At 42.2% G+C, this 18,020-nt stretch overlaps 1 protein-coding gene across 1 annotated transcript in view; it reads right to left on the bottom strand.

Annotated features, from left to right (window-relative positions):
- Positions 1–18,020, bottom strand: part of fstl4 (follistatin-like 4) — a 172,700-nt gene that overhangs the window by 65,550 nt on the left and 89,130 nt on the right. The window contains exon 4 of the mRNA XM_078286704.1: positions 10,375–10,495. Within this exon, the coding sequence (XP_078142830.1) occupies positions 10,375–10,495 (121 nt within the window). The remainder of the gene's footprint in view (positions 1–10,374; positions 10,496–18,020) is intronic.

The following is an 18,020-nucleotide window of genomic DNA, read 5'->3' as shown; positions in this document are numbered from 1 at the left end:
TACCATAACACAAATTGATGCCCCACCTCCTCCAGATCCCCTTTAGGGACTCTGCTTGTGTTTTCTCATTTGGATGCACACAGTAAATTATTGCCTCTCTGTGCACAAGAGCCTTAAGAGTGTAAACACTTATTTTGTGTGAAGACACCCTTCCTCCTGTCTTCCTCCTTTCTCTGATTTGGTTTTTCTCATCTTTGCTTTCCCTCTCCTCTCCTCTCTCTTCTCCTTTCCATTTCCTTGCCTTCCCTCTCCTCCTGGTAAGATGGCCGCCTGACTCAAATGTTTGCACTCTTTGCACTATGAAGTAAAATAGGCCTATATCTTGCATAAGAAACCTCTCATCCTTAATTTTTTATAGTGTGCAGGGTTCCTATCACTTACTATACCTCCTTCTCCTCCCTTCCTCCTCCCTCCTCTCCTCCTCTGTCCTCTCCTCCAGGGAATTAGCTGCACTGGCTAAGTGTTGCACAAAAGAAATGATTCCAAGATTAAAAAGGCAGCCACAGTTGCCATGGAGACTCGCTGGGCTTCTCTCACCATTGTATTCAGAACAGACAGCCGAATGACCACTGGCTGTAAGGTGTGCTGTGTGTGTGTGTGTATGTGTGTGCATGTGTGTGTGTGTGTGTGTACATGAGTGCCTGTATGTGTGAGGCCAAATTATGCAGATCCAAGAATTAAGTGGCTGCTGGCCGCATTAAAGAGGAGCTTCATCCAAGGAGGAGAGGCAGGAAGTGTTGGGTATTAGGTGGAGAAATGGATGGATGTAGTTAAGAGGAATTGGCTCAAAATGGGTGAAGGAAGGTGAGAGTTGAAGCCACGGAAGAGGAGACCAGATTGCATTAGAATACATTAGTGCACTTTAAGGTAATAATCCGATACACCTGCATATAAAGAAATGTACGTTTTTCTACCCTCTTTTGATATAACACAATAGTGATTCAACTTATAGCCAGATCATGGAAGCTTTTACATTTGCTGCTCTATTACATTTCCGGCAGCAGCAACAGCGGTTTGTTTGGAATAAGCAGAAGAAGAACTGGGTAGTTAGCATGAGCAGCGATAGCCACCATGGCTGAAGAGACAAAGAAAGGAGCGCCACCTACAGAAACTCAAACTTCATCGACAGAAAATCCAAGGAAAAAGACGTCACAGTACTGGACACGCTGTTTGATTGACAGGTGAACTCTGGGAAGTGCAGTGCAGAAACACCAAAGATGTTTTCTACAGGATTACTACTTTACTTTCCTCACTGAGGACATTTAATGTACATGCACACAAACACAAACACATTTACAACACTCATCACTCATTCCAGAAGCAAACCACCCATTAGATCACATAAAACAAGACGAGGTCAAAACCTAGTATATGGCTGAACCGTGTCCGTCTCCTCTCTCCGCCGCTGTCCTCTCCACCGCGCCCACGGCCCGCATTGATCCTCCCGATCCAAGCCCCGCTCGCTCTGGTACCCATCGGTGCCGAAAACGCCGTTCGCCGGACACCCGGTGACGCATCGGCGTCGGGACCCCCGCCGAAATCTCGGCCGGATCACCTGGAACAAATCGGCGCCCGGCTATCGGCACTGGCCGGCACCGTGCCCCCGGGAAACTCCGGGAAGTATCGGCAGTAAGCCCTCAGCGCGCCGAAACCTCCATGCTCGTCTGTGTCTCTCTCTCCGCCAACAGAACAGAGGGCTGTCAGTCTGGACTGAGCTCGCGCATATGCATCGAAATAAACGGCGATATGATATCATTGTATAGATTCTACTTTAGCTTCAGTTAGCTTCAGCTTACATGCATGATACTGGTCAGCCTGCTTACTGTGTGGGAGAAACGGGCTCCCGATCTCAGCGGAGAAACAAGATGGCGGAGAAAACGAAACTTAAATTTCTGGCTCTGTGATCCTATGATGTGCCACGTGCCACGGCCGACCAATGGTGTAACTTCATCACTCAGTCAGTCACTCAGTCAGTGAGTCAGTGAGTGACAGACATTCGCGTTTATAGGGCTGGCCCCGCTGTTGCGGTCCAGCCAACAAGCTAAGTGATTAAGATAAGCACAAACTGTGTAATGCACCATATCAGAGCTACGGGGCATTTTATCATACAACAGTCTCTCTCTCTCTTCCCTCTCCTCTGCCACAACAGTGTGGCATTGTTCTCCCTATATATGCTCCCCTTGGGTGATGTCATCCGTAGACATGGTATTTCTTTTGTTATGCAGATGACACACAGTTGTACCTCCCCGTTAAGCCCACTGACCTCAGTATGCTGAGTTCTCTACAGGATTGCCTGATTGATATAAAAAACTGGATGTTGATAAATTTTCTTCAGCTCAATTCTAATAAAACAGAAATCCTTGTTATTGGGTCCCAGCATATCACAAAACAAATACTGCCATCGACTGGTTACCTGTCACAACATATCAAGCCTCCAATCATGTTTTTATCACCTCAGAAATATTGCAAAAATAAGATCTATTTTCAATTTTAGAGATGCAGAAACTGTTGTACATGCTTTTATCTCCTCGCGCCTTGACTACTGCAACAGCCTTTTCTCCTGTCTTAATCAAAAAACTTTGAAACGACTACAGACTGAACAGAACTCAGCTGCCAGGCTTCTAACCAGAACTAAGAGGCAGGATCACATCACACCTGTTTTAGCCTCTTTACATTGGCTCCCTGTTTGTTTTAGGACTGATTTTAAGATCTTATTGATTACCTTTAAGGCTCTTCATGACCTGGCTCCAGATTCTATTTTAGACCTTTTAATCCCTTATGAACCTTTGCGTAGTTTGAGATCCTCGGCCAGAGGTCTTCTGTCCCTTCCAGTGTCCAGGCTGAAAACTAAAGGGGACAGAGCCTTTGCCATCAGGGCCCCGAGGCTCTGGGACGACCCGCCCGAGGAAATAAGGCTGTCTGAGTCAGTGTCTTCTTTCAAGTCTCTTGTTAAAACGTACTTTTATCGGAAAGCATTTCCTGATTTTACCTGAGCTGCCTCCTTATTTTACTTGATTTTAATTTGTTTTTAATTTCTTATTTTAATTTTTTTATTTTGTGTTTTTACTCCCTTTGTGTTTATAATGTGTCTATTTTTATGGCTTTTAGTTCATTCTAATCTCTCTGTGCTTCTAATGTGTTCTGTTTTTATTGTAAAGCACTTTGTAACCGTGTTTTGAAAGGTGCTATATAAATAAAGTTTATTATTATTATTATTCTTAAGAGGTGAGAGCAAAGCCTCAACAGTCCCTTACCTGTTACCGCAGCTACCTGACACTGGGTAATTACCCAGGAATGCAGCCGACACACGGAAAGTGCCAGAACGCCCCATATACACACTGGCAATTAGCTGTAAAGGTCCATTGAGCGGTAATGAGGCATCAGACACTAGCATGGGGAGAGTGGACAAGGGGAGAGGGAGAGGGAGAGAAGAGGAGGAGAAGAGAAGAGAAGAGAAGAGAAGAGAAAATAAGAGAAGAGAGGAAACAAGAGGAGATGAGAGGAGGAGAGAGGAGAGAGAAGCAGAGGAGGCAGGTGAGAGGAAAACAAAGGAGAGGAGAGATGGAGAAAAGATTGGGAGGGCGCAGTGGAGAGAAAATGGCGAGGAGCGGAGGAGAGGAGCGGCTGGGGGGAATGCTATTGTGAAAAGTGAGTGGGTGTGGAAGGAACCTCCACTCTGCAGTTCAAAGTCACTTTCTAGCAAGTGCTTAGCTGGAGGTCTCTCGCCCACTTGGCTGTCAGCGGACAACAGGCTTCCCTGGTACGAGTGATATCTGATCACAGCGAGATCATTTGTGCAGACAGAGGACAAACTCGAACAACGTGAAAGACCGAACCTCGGCGGGAACCACTGGGCAAGATACGATCATGCTGCGGCGGCGGCATCAGGTGCGTTCGGGTCACTTTGATTCCCTCGAGTCAAAATGTAAATTGAAGCTGTAATTTGAATAATAATGACAAAAATCTAGCTCTCAATCACTTCTTTATAGATTAGATTTAAGAAGCTTTTTTTTGGCAAAAGATGTGAGGTTTTGAAATTGAATTGTCCCTTATCCTGAATGGCATCGCCCAGCTGTACAACAACAAATGACGCTGTTTTGCATTTTGCTCGGAATAAAAGTTGAGTAACAGATAAAAACCATATAAAGTACAATCGTCCGCTGATGGACGGCGTCTTTGTTCTTTGTTAATTGACTGCGCCGGTGTTAATGTGGCCATTTGCATCTCTGATCGGGCTGCGATCTCCTTGTGATAAAGACGCCCTTCTGATGGGCTGGAGTGCTGCTGCTGTATCTCACACTGAAAACACACACACACACACACACACAAACACACACACACACACGCCCGCACACACTCCAGCCCTCTCCTCACCCTAAAAACCTTTTCACATTTCACTGACCCTGCCTGCTCTTTTTTCTGTTTCACCAGCCAGCCGATTACAAGAGTCACATCCTCTTTCCCCTCTTTTTCCACTTTGCTCCCCTTTTCTTCACCCACTTCTCCTACTGTCCTCTTCCCCCTCCTCCTCTTCTCCTCTCTCCTTCCTCCACTCGCTCCTCTTTTCCCTGCACCTTCCCTCTGTCGTTCTTCTCCCTTTCTCCTCCCTCTGATACATCACCTCTCTCTCCTCCTCCTCTTTTTCCAGTTCATTCTCTTTCCCCTCTTCCTCTTCTCCTCCTCCTCCTCATACACCTCCTCCTCTTCCTCCTACCATCTTCCTCCTCCCTCTCCTTGTCTGCCACTTCAGCCTCTTGATTAATTAGATCTGCAGAGCGGCTCTGCCAGTGCAGCTCAGTGTCTCCATATAATTCCACTATTAACAGGAGTCATGGAAAACAAATACACTCCCTGTGGAGGAAGAATGCTGAATGAAATAGAGAGAGAGAGAGAATTGAGAGAGGAAGAGCTGAAAGCGGGAGAAAGAGAGCAGAACAAAGTGAAAGCTAGCTTAGTGCTAGTTACATGCTTGGCAGCTGTGAGTGTCTTGGCAAATAATGTGATAAAAATCAAATGACCAATGGCTCACTACTGCAACTTAGCAACTAACAGGAAGCCCTACTACAGTAAGGCACACTTACAATGAGGGAATCCATCAAGCAATATGCAAAACCTAAATTACATAATCTAATGCTGTAAAATGATACAGCTTACCTTACGAGGAAATCACAGAACTTGAAATGAATCTTTTGCTAGCTAGCGAAATGCTTCCACAAGCAATTTGAATTGTAGAGAAACATGAAATGGAAAAAAATGCAATCTTCCAAAGCAACTGCACTGAAAAACAGCCACATCAGGAGCAGTAAACTACGGGCCTTCAGCTGGGCTATAAAGGTTAAAACAACAGGCGTTTCAGACATGCACAGTTCTACAAGGACCTAATGAAAAACCTACTGTCTCTTAGCAACATCAGCACATGCTTTATACTGTGGCAAGCAGAAGAGAGAGAGAAAGAGAAAACAGAGAGATTATGAATAGAGTGTGAGGACTTCCTACAGCGCTGTAATAACTATGAGAGAAAGCTATCTTCCTAAAGTCAAAATAATATGTAGGTTTTTTTTAAAAAAACCTGTCTGAATGGAAAAATTTTAATACATTCTGGAGAAAACAAGTTTGTCACACTGCAGCAAAATCTGTATTAACCTGCCACAACTTTTCCTTCCCCTCCCTTTTCATGATTGATTGATTACTATACTATTGAACCATTTGCTGTTATTGTCACATTGTCATGGTTGCTAACGGAATCTTTTTATAATCTGTTATTTGTTGTTTGTGCATTGGCAATTTTGTGTTTCACGCCAATAAAGCACCTTTGGATTGAATTGAGAGAGTCTTCACTTCCCCTCCCCTCTCTCCTCCTTCACTTTGCTTCCCATCTCTCCCTCTTAGCTTCCCACCATCTTCCTTCTGTCTTTCCACCTCCACCCTGCTGCTTTCTCTGTTTCCCGTCTCTTCCCGCTTTACTCCTGTGTTGCTTCCCCATGCTCTCCCTCAATTTACTGGGGTGAGGACTCAAAGTTTATCATCAAGTTTTAGGGAAATAAACAACCAAATGGGCCGACATGGGAGCAGCGCTCTGGGGCGCTGGTTTGAAATCACGCACATCGTTATTTCTTTCTTTCACCACATGCCTGTGGGTTTGTCATTCATGGCTGAAACACATCGCCGTTTTTGATTTTTTTCCACTTTCTTTCCAATTTTTCTACCTTACAAGTGTGCCTTGAACCCGGATTAGAGGCCCCAAAACACACACCGCCAGGTAAGATGGCTCTCTTTTCCACTTTATTTTCCATTATTTTTTTCAAGTTCAAGTTCAAGTTCAAGTTCAAGTTTTATTTGTCATATTATGTGCTTTTTGGTCAAAAAAAAGTTGAATATTTTGTTCTTGATCATATTCTTTGTACGCATTGACTATGTCTAACTCCAAGAGCTGTGGTAAAACTACTATAATGTATAGTAAATATATAATAGAGAAAACGAGCAAAACACATTCATTTTTCATTTTCTGCATTTAGCTGATTATCCAGAGCAACATACAATGAGTGGAACAGTTGAATACGTTTAAATTCCTAGACAGTCAACAGTACAGCAGCCAATAGTAAGGACTGCAAGTGCAAGAGAAACAAAACTCTGACGTTTTTTGTCAAGTAAACCTGATAATTTGTTGTTGTTTTCACGCTCCTGCTGCCTTTTCCACACCTCTCCTCTGCTTCCACTGTCTTCCCCCTTTACTTCTGTGTTGTTTTTCCATGCTGTCCTCCAATTTGCCGGGGTGAGGATACACGGTTTTGTCAAGGTTTATTCAACGCACATACAGAGCGCGTCTAACTCCGATATTATGTAGTCTATGGCAGGTATCTCCTACTGAACATTTGCAAGAGGTTACTCACCTTACATAATGTACATGCAGCCCATGTATCACCCCAGGGCGGCCCATGTAGCTTTATATACTTTAACACATGTATCCACAAAGGAGGTCTGACCTTGTGTGACTGTATATATTATATCTGCAGGCTGCGGCTATCTCTCAACAAGCCTGCTCACCTATCTGCTTCAGTGCTAATGCAATAGTCTGTAACTGCAGGGTTAATGTTTAATATCTATGCGCCAGTGCCCACAAGGCACATTCCTGTACATTCATTATTGCACAATTACAGTGGTTCTAATTGTGATTCTGATACACAGTGCATGTACAAGCCATCCACTGCTACACTATGCTAACACTGTAATATAAGATAGGGAACATAGCCCAGTGAAACCATACACCATTACCAAACCAGGACTGATTTCAAAGCCATTATAGTGTTATCTCTGCCTTGCAATATGCTCCATGGCCAAGACAGGGATTATTATTCATTTGTGCCATCCTGCTGTGGCACAGAACAAGAGGTCAATCATTCTCTGGCTGTACAGAGCTGCATGTAATATGAAGAGTTTCATCCCAAAATGATATATCCACAATTTGAATCAAACTGACACCTACTTCTAAAAAAACATTGCTGGTATGAAAGTACAGCACATTTACTATAAGCTAGGAGGCATCTTAAAACCTGTGTTTGCATGTTTTAAGGATAGAATCATCAGTGGCAAGTGAATCATCAGTGTTGCTTAAGTATTGACTGATGAATTACAGGTTACCACATTTTTCCAAAATAGTAAATATAGCAACTACAGAAGGTGAGGAGCGCTGCAATGGGTCCTCTGTGTAATGGAATGGGTGTCAATTCAGTAGGAAAGAACAAAAAAAATGGGGGAAAAAATCCATCAAGTAAATAATCAGTGTTTTGACTGATGAATTACCGGTAACTAGCTCTTCTTGCAGAGCTGTAATTTTATGAAATTGTCAGATAAATTCATTAATTCTAACATTCATTCATTCATTCATTCATTCTCTATCATACATGCTTATTCTAGAGACACAGGAATATTTGTCACATCTAATGACAGTGTGTTGTTACAGTGACCCCTCACCTACTTAATGTTACTTGTAACATTGGTATAGGAACTGGAGATTATTCTGCGGTTGCACTTACTGCAAGTCACTTGGGACAAGAGCACCAGCTAAATGCCTGACATATAAATGTAAATGTGATTGCCGACTCTCAGTGATTGCCGGTACTCTGAAATTATATCAATAACACTACGAAATCAAATCAAGCAGATCATAATATTCTTGAAATTGATCATAATTATAGCTTCGTACTCTTGGAGAGAGAAAGGGAGTGTTTAAGTAGAATCTACTTAACAGAGGTGCCAAAGCAGTAGAAGAAAGAGGTAAAGAGAGCTACATAAAACAACTTGCTGAGCTGGTAAAAGCCTGAATAAAGCAAAAAAATCAATATGAATGCAATCATGTTGGGAGTATTCTTGAAGCATATTCCACTCTATTCGATTTGTGGTTAAAAAAGCAGGAACAAATTTGGACAACAACAGAATAGAGCTGTGCAGAGTGGTGTGCTTGTCAAGGTTTATACGTTAAATAAGGCAAGGACACAAAGGAGGGAAAAACACAATCAAGTTTTCTTAACAATGCAGAAGTTCAGCGACTGTGAGGCCAGCGCTGGAACTAGAGTTGTCTTTGTGGGAAGCAGCCAAACTGTTCTGATTCAGACATCAAAAGCTGTAGAGCAGAAAGAAAGAAAGAGAGGAGATCTATGTGAATTGAACCAGGATTGATGCACGCTGTTCCCAAATCAGCTCATTGAGTTGTTTAGCTCCTCAAAACTTGACAAAAGCTTGTATTTTCAAACACAAGTCACCTGACAGTGGCTTATCCACCAGCACATTATACCTTCAAACAGCATTCACATCATTTAGCTCTATAATTTGAATTCTATTGCTATGCTTTTGCCCATATTGTAAATTTCCACTCGGCTAAACACACCTGTGATTCCTGGCTGCTCTGCTTCCCAGACCGCTCACTGGGGAGTGGGGAGGGGGCACCGACTGCATCCCAGGAACCCATACATGCACGCTTGGCACACATGTACATACACACACATACACACACACACAGAAACTCACCCACACGCAGAAACACATGCACGCACGCACAGCCACAAACACACACTCGATTCACCACCATCAACATTATCCAGAACACCAGATGCGGCACTCAAAAATAACTGCTCCCCCTTGGTGTCTTCTTCTCTGCATCCCAACAGTTAACCTTGAGCATCGTCTGATCAATAGCTTGTTTTATTAGTCCCAGCCCACTCCTTCACCTGCTTGTCAAACATAAAGCACCTCGACAAACGCGGCCTACAGCCCTGCAGGCGGGCCTGTAGGTAGATAAAGACCATGCGACGCCAAGCTCACAGCCAACCTGCAACGTGAAGGGAGTGTAACTGAATAATAACAGGTTCGGTTCCCACTAAAACCAGTCATTAGGAAGCTAAATGACTGGTGAGGCTTAATAGACCTGCAAGAGCCTCCAAAATGGCCACCTGCCACCTGCTAACCGCATGATTTATCAACTTTAACGGATTTTATCACCAATTTGGATTTCAGATCTAGGTTATTTCATTGTATTGTGAATTACTGATGGAAAGGCATATATAAGAGAGGAAGATAGGAGTGAAATAAAAAGGGTTACGAACAGGAGGTGAAAAAAAAAAAATGGGAATGGAGGGTTGCCATGACGTCCAGCAGTTTTGATGCTGATTCCACAGTCCCATTACTGGCGGACTTGGTGATTATTGGTCTTAATAAGGTGGAACCAGCCAGTGCTCTCAGCTGCCACTCAGCCTAAACCACAAAGGCCATTACGGCAGCTCCAGATGCTATAATCACGGCTGGATCTGGGCACATGGGCTAGTGTGGAATTATCAGGTTATCTGTAGCTGAACCGCTTTTATCCTGACGCTGATGGCCGCTGTAGAGAGGTGGCTGACTGGATGGGAGGGAGAGAGGGGACAACGGGTTCAAGAGAGTGGTGGAAGTCGGGTGCTTCTTAGTTGAAAAAGCCACAGATGACCTATGTGCTCTACTGTATGTCCCCTAAGGCAAATAAATGGCCTTAAAGGTGTTAATATGGACAGTTTTAGCAGAAAAGGTGCAAAATGGGTACCTACTTTTAGCAGAAACCGTCCAGATGTATACCTTTTTTTTTTTTAGTAGAAAAGGTTTTAATAACTACATGTATCAACAAATTTATCAGCAAAATTCAATTATGTAGCTTTTTTTTTTGTACAACTAAGCAGGAAGTGTATGATGGACATAGTTTTACAGAATAAGATAGCACAGCCTCAGGGACTAAAGACACTTCTTTGTATCTTTTTTTTCTGCACAGGGAAGAGGAAGAGGAGGATGAGGAGGAAAATCGGGAAGACGAAAAGTGAATAGGAGAGCGGTAAAAGAGCAAAGCGGACTCACGGAAAGCCGTGTAGAACTCATGCAGGCTGAGGTGCCCGTCGTTGTTGTAGTCGTCGTAGCGCAGCAGGTCCTGCATGGTGCACTCCAGCAGGCTGTCCTCCAGGTGCTCCTTCATAGAGATCTAGCGCACACACACACACACACACACACACACAAAATGCGTTAAATCATACAGCAGCACAAAGCAAACAATCTTTTGAAAAAAAAACGTGTGGGGAAAATGTGGGAAAGCTAGGTGATAAAGGCAATTAACATATACAGCTACATAAGTCTCACATCTTATCATAGCCTTTACTTTATCTTTTTTTCCCTCCCTTCATCTTTCTCTTTTTATTCTACATTATCTACTATAAGATAGAACCAAATTATGCACCTTCAGTAGAACTTTAAATCTGACCTTTTAAAGGAGAGATACCGTACCATTTAAATGTTCCTCTAACAGCTAAGAGCAGCGTGATCAGCATTCGTGAATATAAACAACTCTCTCTTAGAGCACTAAATGGAAGAATCAAATTATCTCCCATGTCATAAAACTGTAGGATTGCTGACATATTTAGGTCTATGAGTGACTAAAGTAATAATCTGTGATATTTTCATTTCAATAAATGTCCATTTTGCTACTCTTTATCACTTATTGATATAACACAATAGTGATTCAACCCATACCCAGTTCATGAAAGCTTTAGTTTAGTTTACTTTGATTCATTTGCATATATATAAAACATAAATAAATAAATAAAATAAAAAACCAAACCAAAAAAAGAAAGGGAAAGAAATGTACATGTGCAGGTGAGATAAAATGAGCTTATATCAAAACCTCACCAAGGTTATACTAATTATACATAGAACGTTTATTTTAAGTAGTTACAATAGTAGTTAAGTAGTTACAAGCAGTTACAGTAGTTAGCTTTCTCAGTAGCTGTTCTAAACTCTGTGTCTGGTAGGTCTTTCCTAGGAAAAACTTAGCAACAGTGATTTGTTTGGATCTGTACAGAAGAAGTACCGACAGCAATATTTGACTGAGGAGTGAAGTCTGATCTCTGGGAAGTGCAGAGCAAAAACACCACAGCAACGCCCGCTTATCACCAGAGACGTCGCCAAAATCAGAGCTTAATGAGCCCAAGAGCTTTAATGGACACTTGTTTTCCTGCACTTTACCAGCTCCTCTAAGTGCTGCACGGAGCGGCCCAGCACTCTGCACTGAAGTGAGTATGCTTTGCACGCTCAGACTGTCACATCGATGCACGGCCCGAGGCTGCTCCACTGACACGGCTGAAAGATTGACTTTGTGAACCAATAAAATGTTTGTTTAAAGTCTGAATGAATCATTTAACCGTTAAAAAATGTTATTCTTATGGCCTAGGGCAGCTTGATCAGTATTTGTGAATAAGAACAGCTCTCACCTAAAGCTTCAAACCAGAGAAACAATTGATGTCATATTATAGTATGTATATATGATGTAGTATGGTATATAACATGTATATGATGTTATGTTAAGCCCTTGGAGACTTGCTTGTGATAAAGGCCTATATAAATAAATACGACTAGACTAGACTAAAGGTAAATATGTGACATCATATCGTCAATATATAGCTTTGGGCTGCTCCGATGAAGCCAACATTGACTTTGTGGACTAATAAAAAGCTTGTTTAAGGTCTTTTGAGTGACATGAACACCACGCCATTTAACCGTACTGAAATCTTAGTCACACACCCTAGGCTCTGTAATTAGATGGAAACTGCAGGAAACTAGAGAATCAACACAACTGCTTTGAGAGACTGATTTTATGGACTCATATATTGTTCATTTATTTGAAGACTATGATGTCATGTGAATACCACATCATCTTAAGGGGGGGGGGGTTAATTCCAAAATGTTGTATATCCATTTTGGAAAAGTATACTGCGGCTGTCCGTTGACTTGGAAACTGACTTGGTGGACTCACACAATCCACAAGGAGTCAAAAAGTCTAGTGCAACTTCTAGTGCGATTTTTCCACTTGACTTTAAGCTCATTTTCCTTGCCACCACATCAGTAGCTGAGAGAGAAGTAAAAAAAAAAAAAAAAAATAAGCAAAGCTACCCAAGTTTATATATAAAGGATGGATTTAAAAGCGAGAGAGTTGGAATTCAGGGGCCCCATGCTTGCCTTTGCCTAGGGCCCCAAAATCATTATGTCCGCCCCTGACAGTTACCTCTCCCTGCTATTTGGGGCTGCTAATGTGCAAAGTAGCTTAGTGCAGCTTGTAGTGATGCGCAGGTCAGATGGTGTCGGATTAGTTGCCAATCAACTATATTAAACTGACTTCCAAATTGTATACATATACTTTCTGGCACTCATTGTATTGTTCTATGTGGCAAACCCCACCCATGTGGCATCAAAGTAGGAAAGTAGGAAGTATTTGTAAAAACCCTTTTACAAAAGTCTGATCATGGTATTGGCTATGAAAGACTGACAAAAACAGGCTGAAAGGTTTTGGAGCTCAGTCAGTCTCAAAGTCTCAGGAAGAAACCAATTCTGAATCAGGAGTTCAGTCAATGAAGAGCCTCAGAGGCAGAGAGCAGGTCAATATTGGAGTTTACTCACCTAAAGTGAGCAAGGCAGGTGTATCAAAATGCACAAATTCTTCAGATCAATGGACCTTTCTAAAGGAGACTGCTGACTCATGCTGAAGGTTTTGAACGATAACAATGAATGAGATACAAACAAACTTGCTTTTCTTTGAGTAAGACAGATAATGGCAGTGTTCTTGCTATCGCTGCCCATATCAGTACAACTTGTGTATGTGAATACCTACAGCTTGTATAGGATAGCTGTCTGCACTGTGATTTAAGCCTGACTAAGGTTTTGGACTGCGAGAAACCCCTGAAAAAAACCACATAAAACTATTAGGCTAAGTAGGAGATAAGTTACATGTTAATTTGAATTCCTTCAGCCATAATTTCCAGACCTGAAAATGTATCCCTACCCTCTTTCATCTTGTCCAATTCATTCTCCACAGAGCCGCACATGTGACATGGCAGATTAAGGGATGTGACAAACTCTTTTCTCTTGTTTCTGCCTACAGGAGACTGTAGCCAGTATTCACTGATACAGACTGATCTGTCCTTGGGCATATGAATAACATATTTCAAAGCTGAAGCACAGCGACTTTCCCCTCTAAGGCCATCTGTGAAAAAAAGATAGACCCCAAACTGGAGACGGTCCTGATTGATGGCATTTAGGGTGCTTTCACACCAGCCTTGTTTAGTCTGTTTGAATCGAACCCCGGAGCGTTTACCCCCTTGGTTCGGATCATTTGGGGTGGTGTGAACACCCTAATTGAACCCTGGTGCGGACCAAATAACCGCTCTCTGGTCCACCTCGAAGAGGTGGTCTCAGGCCGCTTCCAAGTGAACTGTGGAGCGGTTCATTTCTGGTGAGAACACCATTCGAACCAATCTCAGGAAGTGAACCATTTAATCTGAATTTTATTGGTTAAAAACGTCTTCACATCCTGTTTTGGTGACTGGTGAAACTAGCGTTTGCATGGATCAACTTTTTGGGATTTTTGCATGATTGCAATCGTCAGCTCTATAGTTTGGAATGGACCAACTTACCTCACTCGTCCAGTATGGCAAATGCCAACAAGTCGTGGTAGGATCTTATCAGAGCCAGCCTTCTTCTGTGATAAGATTGTCTGATTGCAGCGTCTTCCTCAAAATGTCCGTATTATTAAATGATTTATTATTATTTTATTCTTGACAGCCGTTCATATGCGTAATCCTCTAGAGTGTCCATGATATAAGATATAGTATAGGCAGAAGTTGCGAGGGTTTTGTTGTATGTTTACCAAATTACCGGAGCCAATTTACCGGAGATTTTTTTTTATTGGGGGCGGGGCGGGGCGGGGCAGGGTGGGGGAGGGCGGTTAGACAAACAAAAAACTAATGATAATATGATGCCCCATTGTTATTGCCATACAGCATCAATCAGTTCTACTATCTACTATGGAAATTTGCACTTTACGTCATTCCTGACGTGTGCCATATGCTGTCACCATTACGCGATGCCAAATGCCAAAAACTGTGTCCCTCTCATCATTACGCAATGCCAAATGCGCAACGTGCATGTCCCGTTAACTGTCATCACACATTGCCAGTTGCTAAATACGTAACCTACAGCCAAGAAAACCAACACAGTAAATATGTAAAAAGCACAGCCCAGCAAAAAGTCATGAAAATAACCTTCATCCGACGCAGTGGACGCACACGACGCGCCCGATGTACAACATACCCAACGCACACACACATTCTTATAATTTCAGCCGTCAAAAAATCTCTGGGAAATTAATTTTTCCATCCCGGGAGACTGAGGCTAATTACCGGAGTCTCCTGGTTAATCCGGGAGGGTTGGCAACCCCATCTGGACCGTTTGATTTTTGTGAAAGTGAACCGAACCAGCTGAAAAACAAAACAATGTATCATTCTTGCATCAGGTGCGAACCAAGGAAGCGAACTATCAGGTGTGAAAACGCCCTTAAGAATATTTTCGTCATGAAATTTATCTTTGAATTCGAAGACAATGGAGTAGAAGCGCTGCTGGGTTTTTGTGGTGATCACATACAGGTGCTCTTTGGATACTTCAGGTGTACTGTGCTTATTCCATCTTGTGAAGGGCTCATTGCATGAGTGGAATATGGTTTCAATAAAAAATGTAAAATGCAAGTCTCCTTCAAAAACGATCCAAGGCACACTGTAGGGTTTGTGCAAAATGTCATAGCGTAATCAACATTCTTTGTGCGGATGGCATTTTTATGTTCTGCAACTCGGTCTTTTAGTCTTCTTTTTGTTCGTCCTACATAGAAACAACCACAGGGGCACTCCAATCTATAAACAACATGATATGATTTGATATGTGCGAGATGTGCTCCCATCTTGAAAATGATTGATTTTCACAACATTATCACAATGATTGCAACTCCCACATTTAAAAGTTCCACGGGGCTTTTGTAGCCAGGTTGTTGGTGTGGGTGGGGGAAGACAGCTCCGTACCACCTCGTCTCTCAGGGTCGGTGCGCGTCTGAATGAGAACATAGGACTTAGCTCTGAAGTGATTTTTCCACTGTATTTCTTTTGTATCCTCGTTCAGTGAAGCGGTTCGCCATGTCTGTAGCCTTGTCCACAAACTCTTCCTCTGTGTCACATATACGTCTTAGTCGTTGGAACTGGCCAAATGGAATGTTGTCTATAAGAGTCTTTGGATGGAAACTATCGGCCCGTAAGATTGTATTTCGATCAGTGGCTTTTCGATCTGTTTTTGTGATTTTCACATCTAGGAAATTGAATTCCTTTTTGCTGTATTCCAAAGATAGTTTCAGGCTCTTATTGGTATTGTTCAAATATTTATGAAATTCAAGTACTACATGTTCTTCACATTGCATAAAGAATATTAGATTGTCTATGTAGCGTCCAAACCATTTTATTTTGTCCAAGTAGGGGTTGGATGAGCTCCAAATGAATTTCTCCTCCCACACTCCTAGAAACAGGTTGGCATAGGAGGGTGCGTAGGTCACGCCCATTGCTGTGCCTCGCGACTGTCTGTACAGCTGTTCCTGGAAGAGAAATACATTATTCTCCAATGTCCATCTTGTGAGTTCAACGATAAAATCTGTCGGGGGAACTGGCTCATCTCTCATTTGTAGGAAATGTTGCATAGCTTGTAAACCTTCTTTATGATCTATGTTTGTGTACAATGATTCCACATCCATTGTAATCATGTTTGCATCTCCGATGTTTTTTATTTCATCAATTTTGTTTAACACTTGGGTAGTGTCCTGAATGTAAGACTGTAGGTTTGGAACAAAAGGTTTGATATGGTGGTCAATGAATTTTGAAATTGGTTCCAGAGTTGAGCCATTTCCACTGATGATAGGTCCGCCTGGTGGATTTGACAGATTTTTATGAATCTTTGGCAACATGTAGAAACAAGGCAGTCTAGGATTTTTTTCTAGTAGGAAAGCATACTCTTTCTCTGTAATCCAGTATTCTGCTTTTGCCTGATTCAGCATTTCCATCAGTTGACATTGCAGGTCCTCCAATGGATTTGTGTCGATGGGAGAATAGTAATGCGTGTCATTCAGTTGTCTGTGTGCTTCTTGGACATACTGAGTTCTTCCCCAAACGACCACGCCCCCTCCTTTGTCAGCACTCTTTACGATGACATCATCATTGCTCATTAGCCAATTAATGGCCTGTGATTCCCCTTTGTTGAGGTTGAATCTAGTTGATCGTTTGTCACTCTGGAAAAGTTTTTCTACATCAAGAGATACTGTTTTAGTGAAAGCGTTAAGACAAGCATTGTTACTGATGGGAAAAAAAGTCGATCTGGGTTTGAATGAGTATATTTGACTTTGTTGAGTGTAGTTCCCTGGATTTTGGTTATACCAGACTCTAAGATGCAGACTTCTGACCCCCGGTCTCTGTGTTTGTCCTCCTCTGTTGTGTTGTCCCGTTCTTTTTCCTCCTCCCCCTCCTCGTTTTTCGTTTCGATTGGGTCGGGGGTGTCGGTACTGTAAAAAATCAATCTCGTCTCCAGAGTTTGTTGCGTTGGTGGGATTATCGTCCTCATGATCCTCATCACTAGTGGGGAGGTTGAATGAGACAGAACGAACTCTTTTGTTCTTATGAGGGGGTCGGGTAGATCTATGAGTCCATGTATACACATCGCCCTCCTTGTAATCATTTTGATCCCTTCGGAATTTGGCCAGTTTGTCCCGTTTCAATAAATGTGTTAGTTTCTCCATCTCCTCTTTTAGTTTGTTCTCAAATAGAAGTTTTTGTGGATCAATGGAATCTATTATTGATTTGATTTCATTTATTTCTGATTGTAGGTCAGCTTTCTGTTGAATTCATCTTTGAATTCCTTTGATCATTATTTCGCTGAAACAGAATTTATGAATTCCTACAGGATGAGAATGTCTTTTCTAAAGGTTTCCTGGCAACGTATCAACATTAATAATTGCCGGCCGTGATTGATCAAAATCTTCAATCAGCGCTGAGCCACCAGAGAGAAGGATTTTTATTATGTATTTTCTTTTCTGCTCCTAGAACTGGGCCAAAAAGCGCTGAATCTTTTCAATTTTAAGTGGGCATTTGAAACTTCAGTGAGATGACAAAAGATGAAATACTGGAGCATTTTTGAATATTTGGCTGTAACTTTTGATTTTGAACTTTTGATGAGCTTGTTTGTGTGTTGTCAAAATATTTTCTCTCATAAACTGAAGATCTACAACACCATTAAAAATGTTATGGAATAAAACTATAATCCATTAGTTGATTTACTCTCCCTGTTGTACTCAGTAGTGTGTGACTAACATGGTTCATTGCATTCTGGCAGAAGGCGTCGTGATCATGCCATGGGTCGGGATGAGTCTAATTAACACCCATCGCTGAAGCCCATTTCCTGATACCAGATGATGCCCACAATAATCTAATTCCCTCACCCTGGAAATGTCCACACCAATCCCCTTTACACCCCCTCCTATTCCCTATCAGACCTCGGTCAGATAACCTCGGGAAATACTTTTCATTGTTTCTTTTAGCCAATTTAGGTGCTGCATAGGTGGGGTTTAATATGTATTTAGTATGTACAATGTAAGTAAATCC

The sequence above is a fragment of the Centroberyx gerrardi genome, chromosome 11, assembly GCF_048128805.1.
Source record: "Centroberyx gerrardi isolate f3 chromosome 11, fCenGer3.hap1.cur.20231027, whole genome shotgun sequence".
In the NCBI taxonomy this organism is placed as follows: domain Eukaryota; kingdom Metazoa; phylum Chordata; class Actinopteri; order Beryciformes; family Berycidae; genus Centroberyx; species Centroberyx gerrardi.
This window is presented reverse-complemented; position numbering and strand designations above follow the sequence as displayed.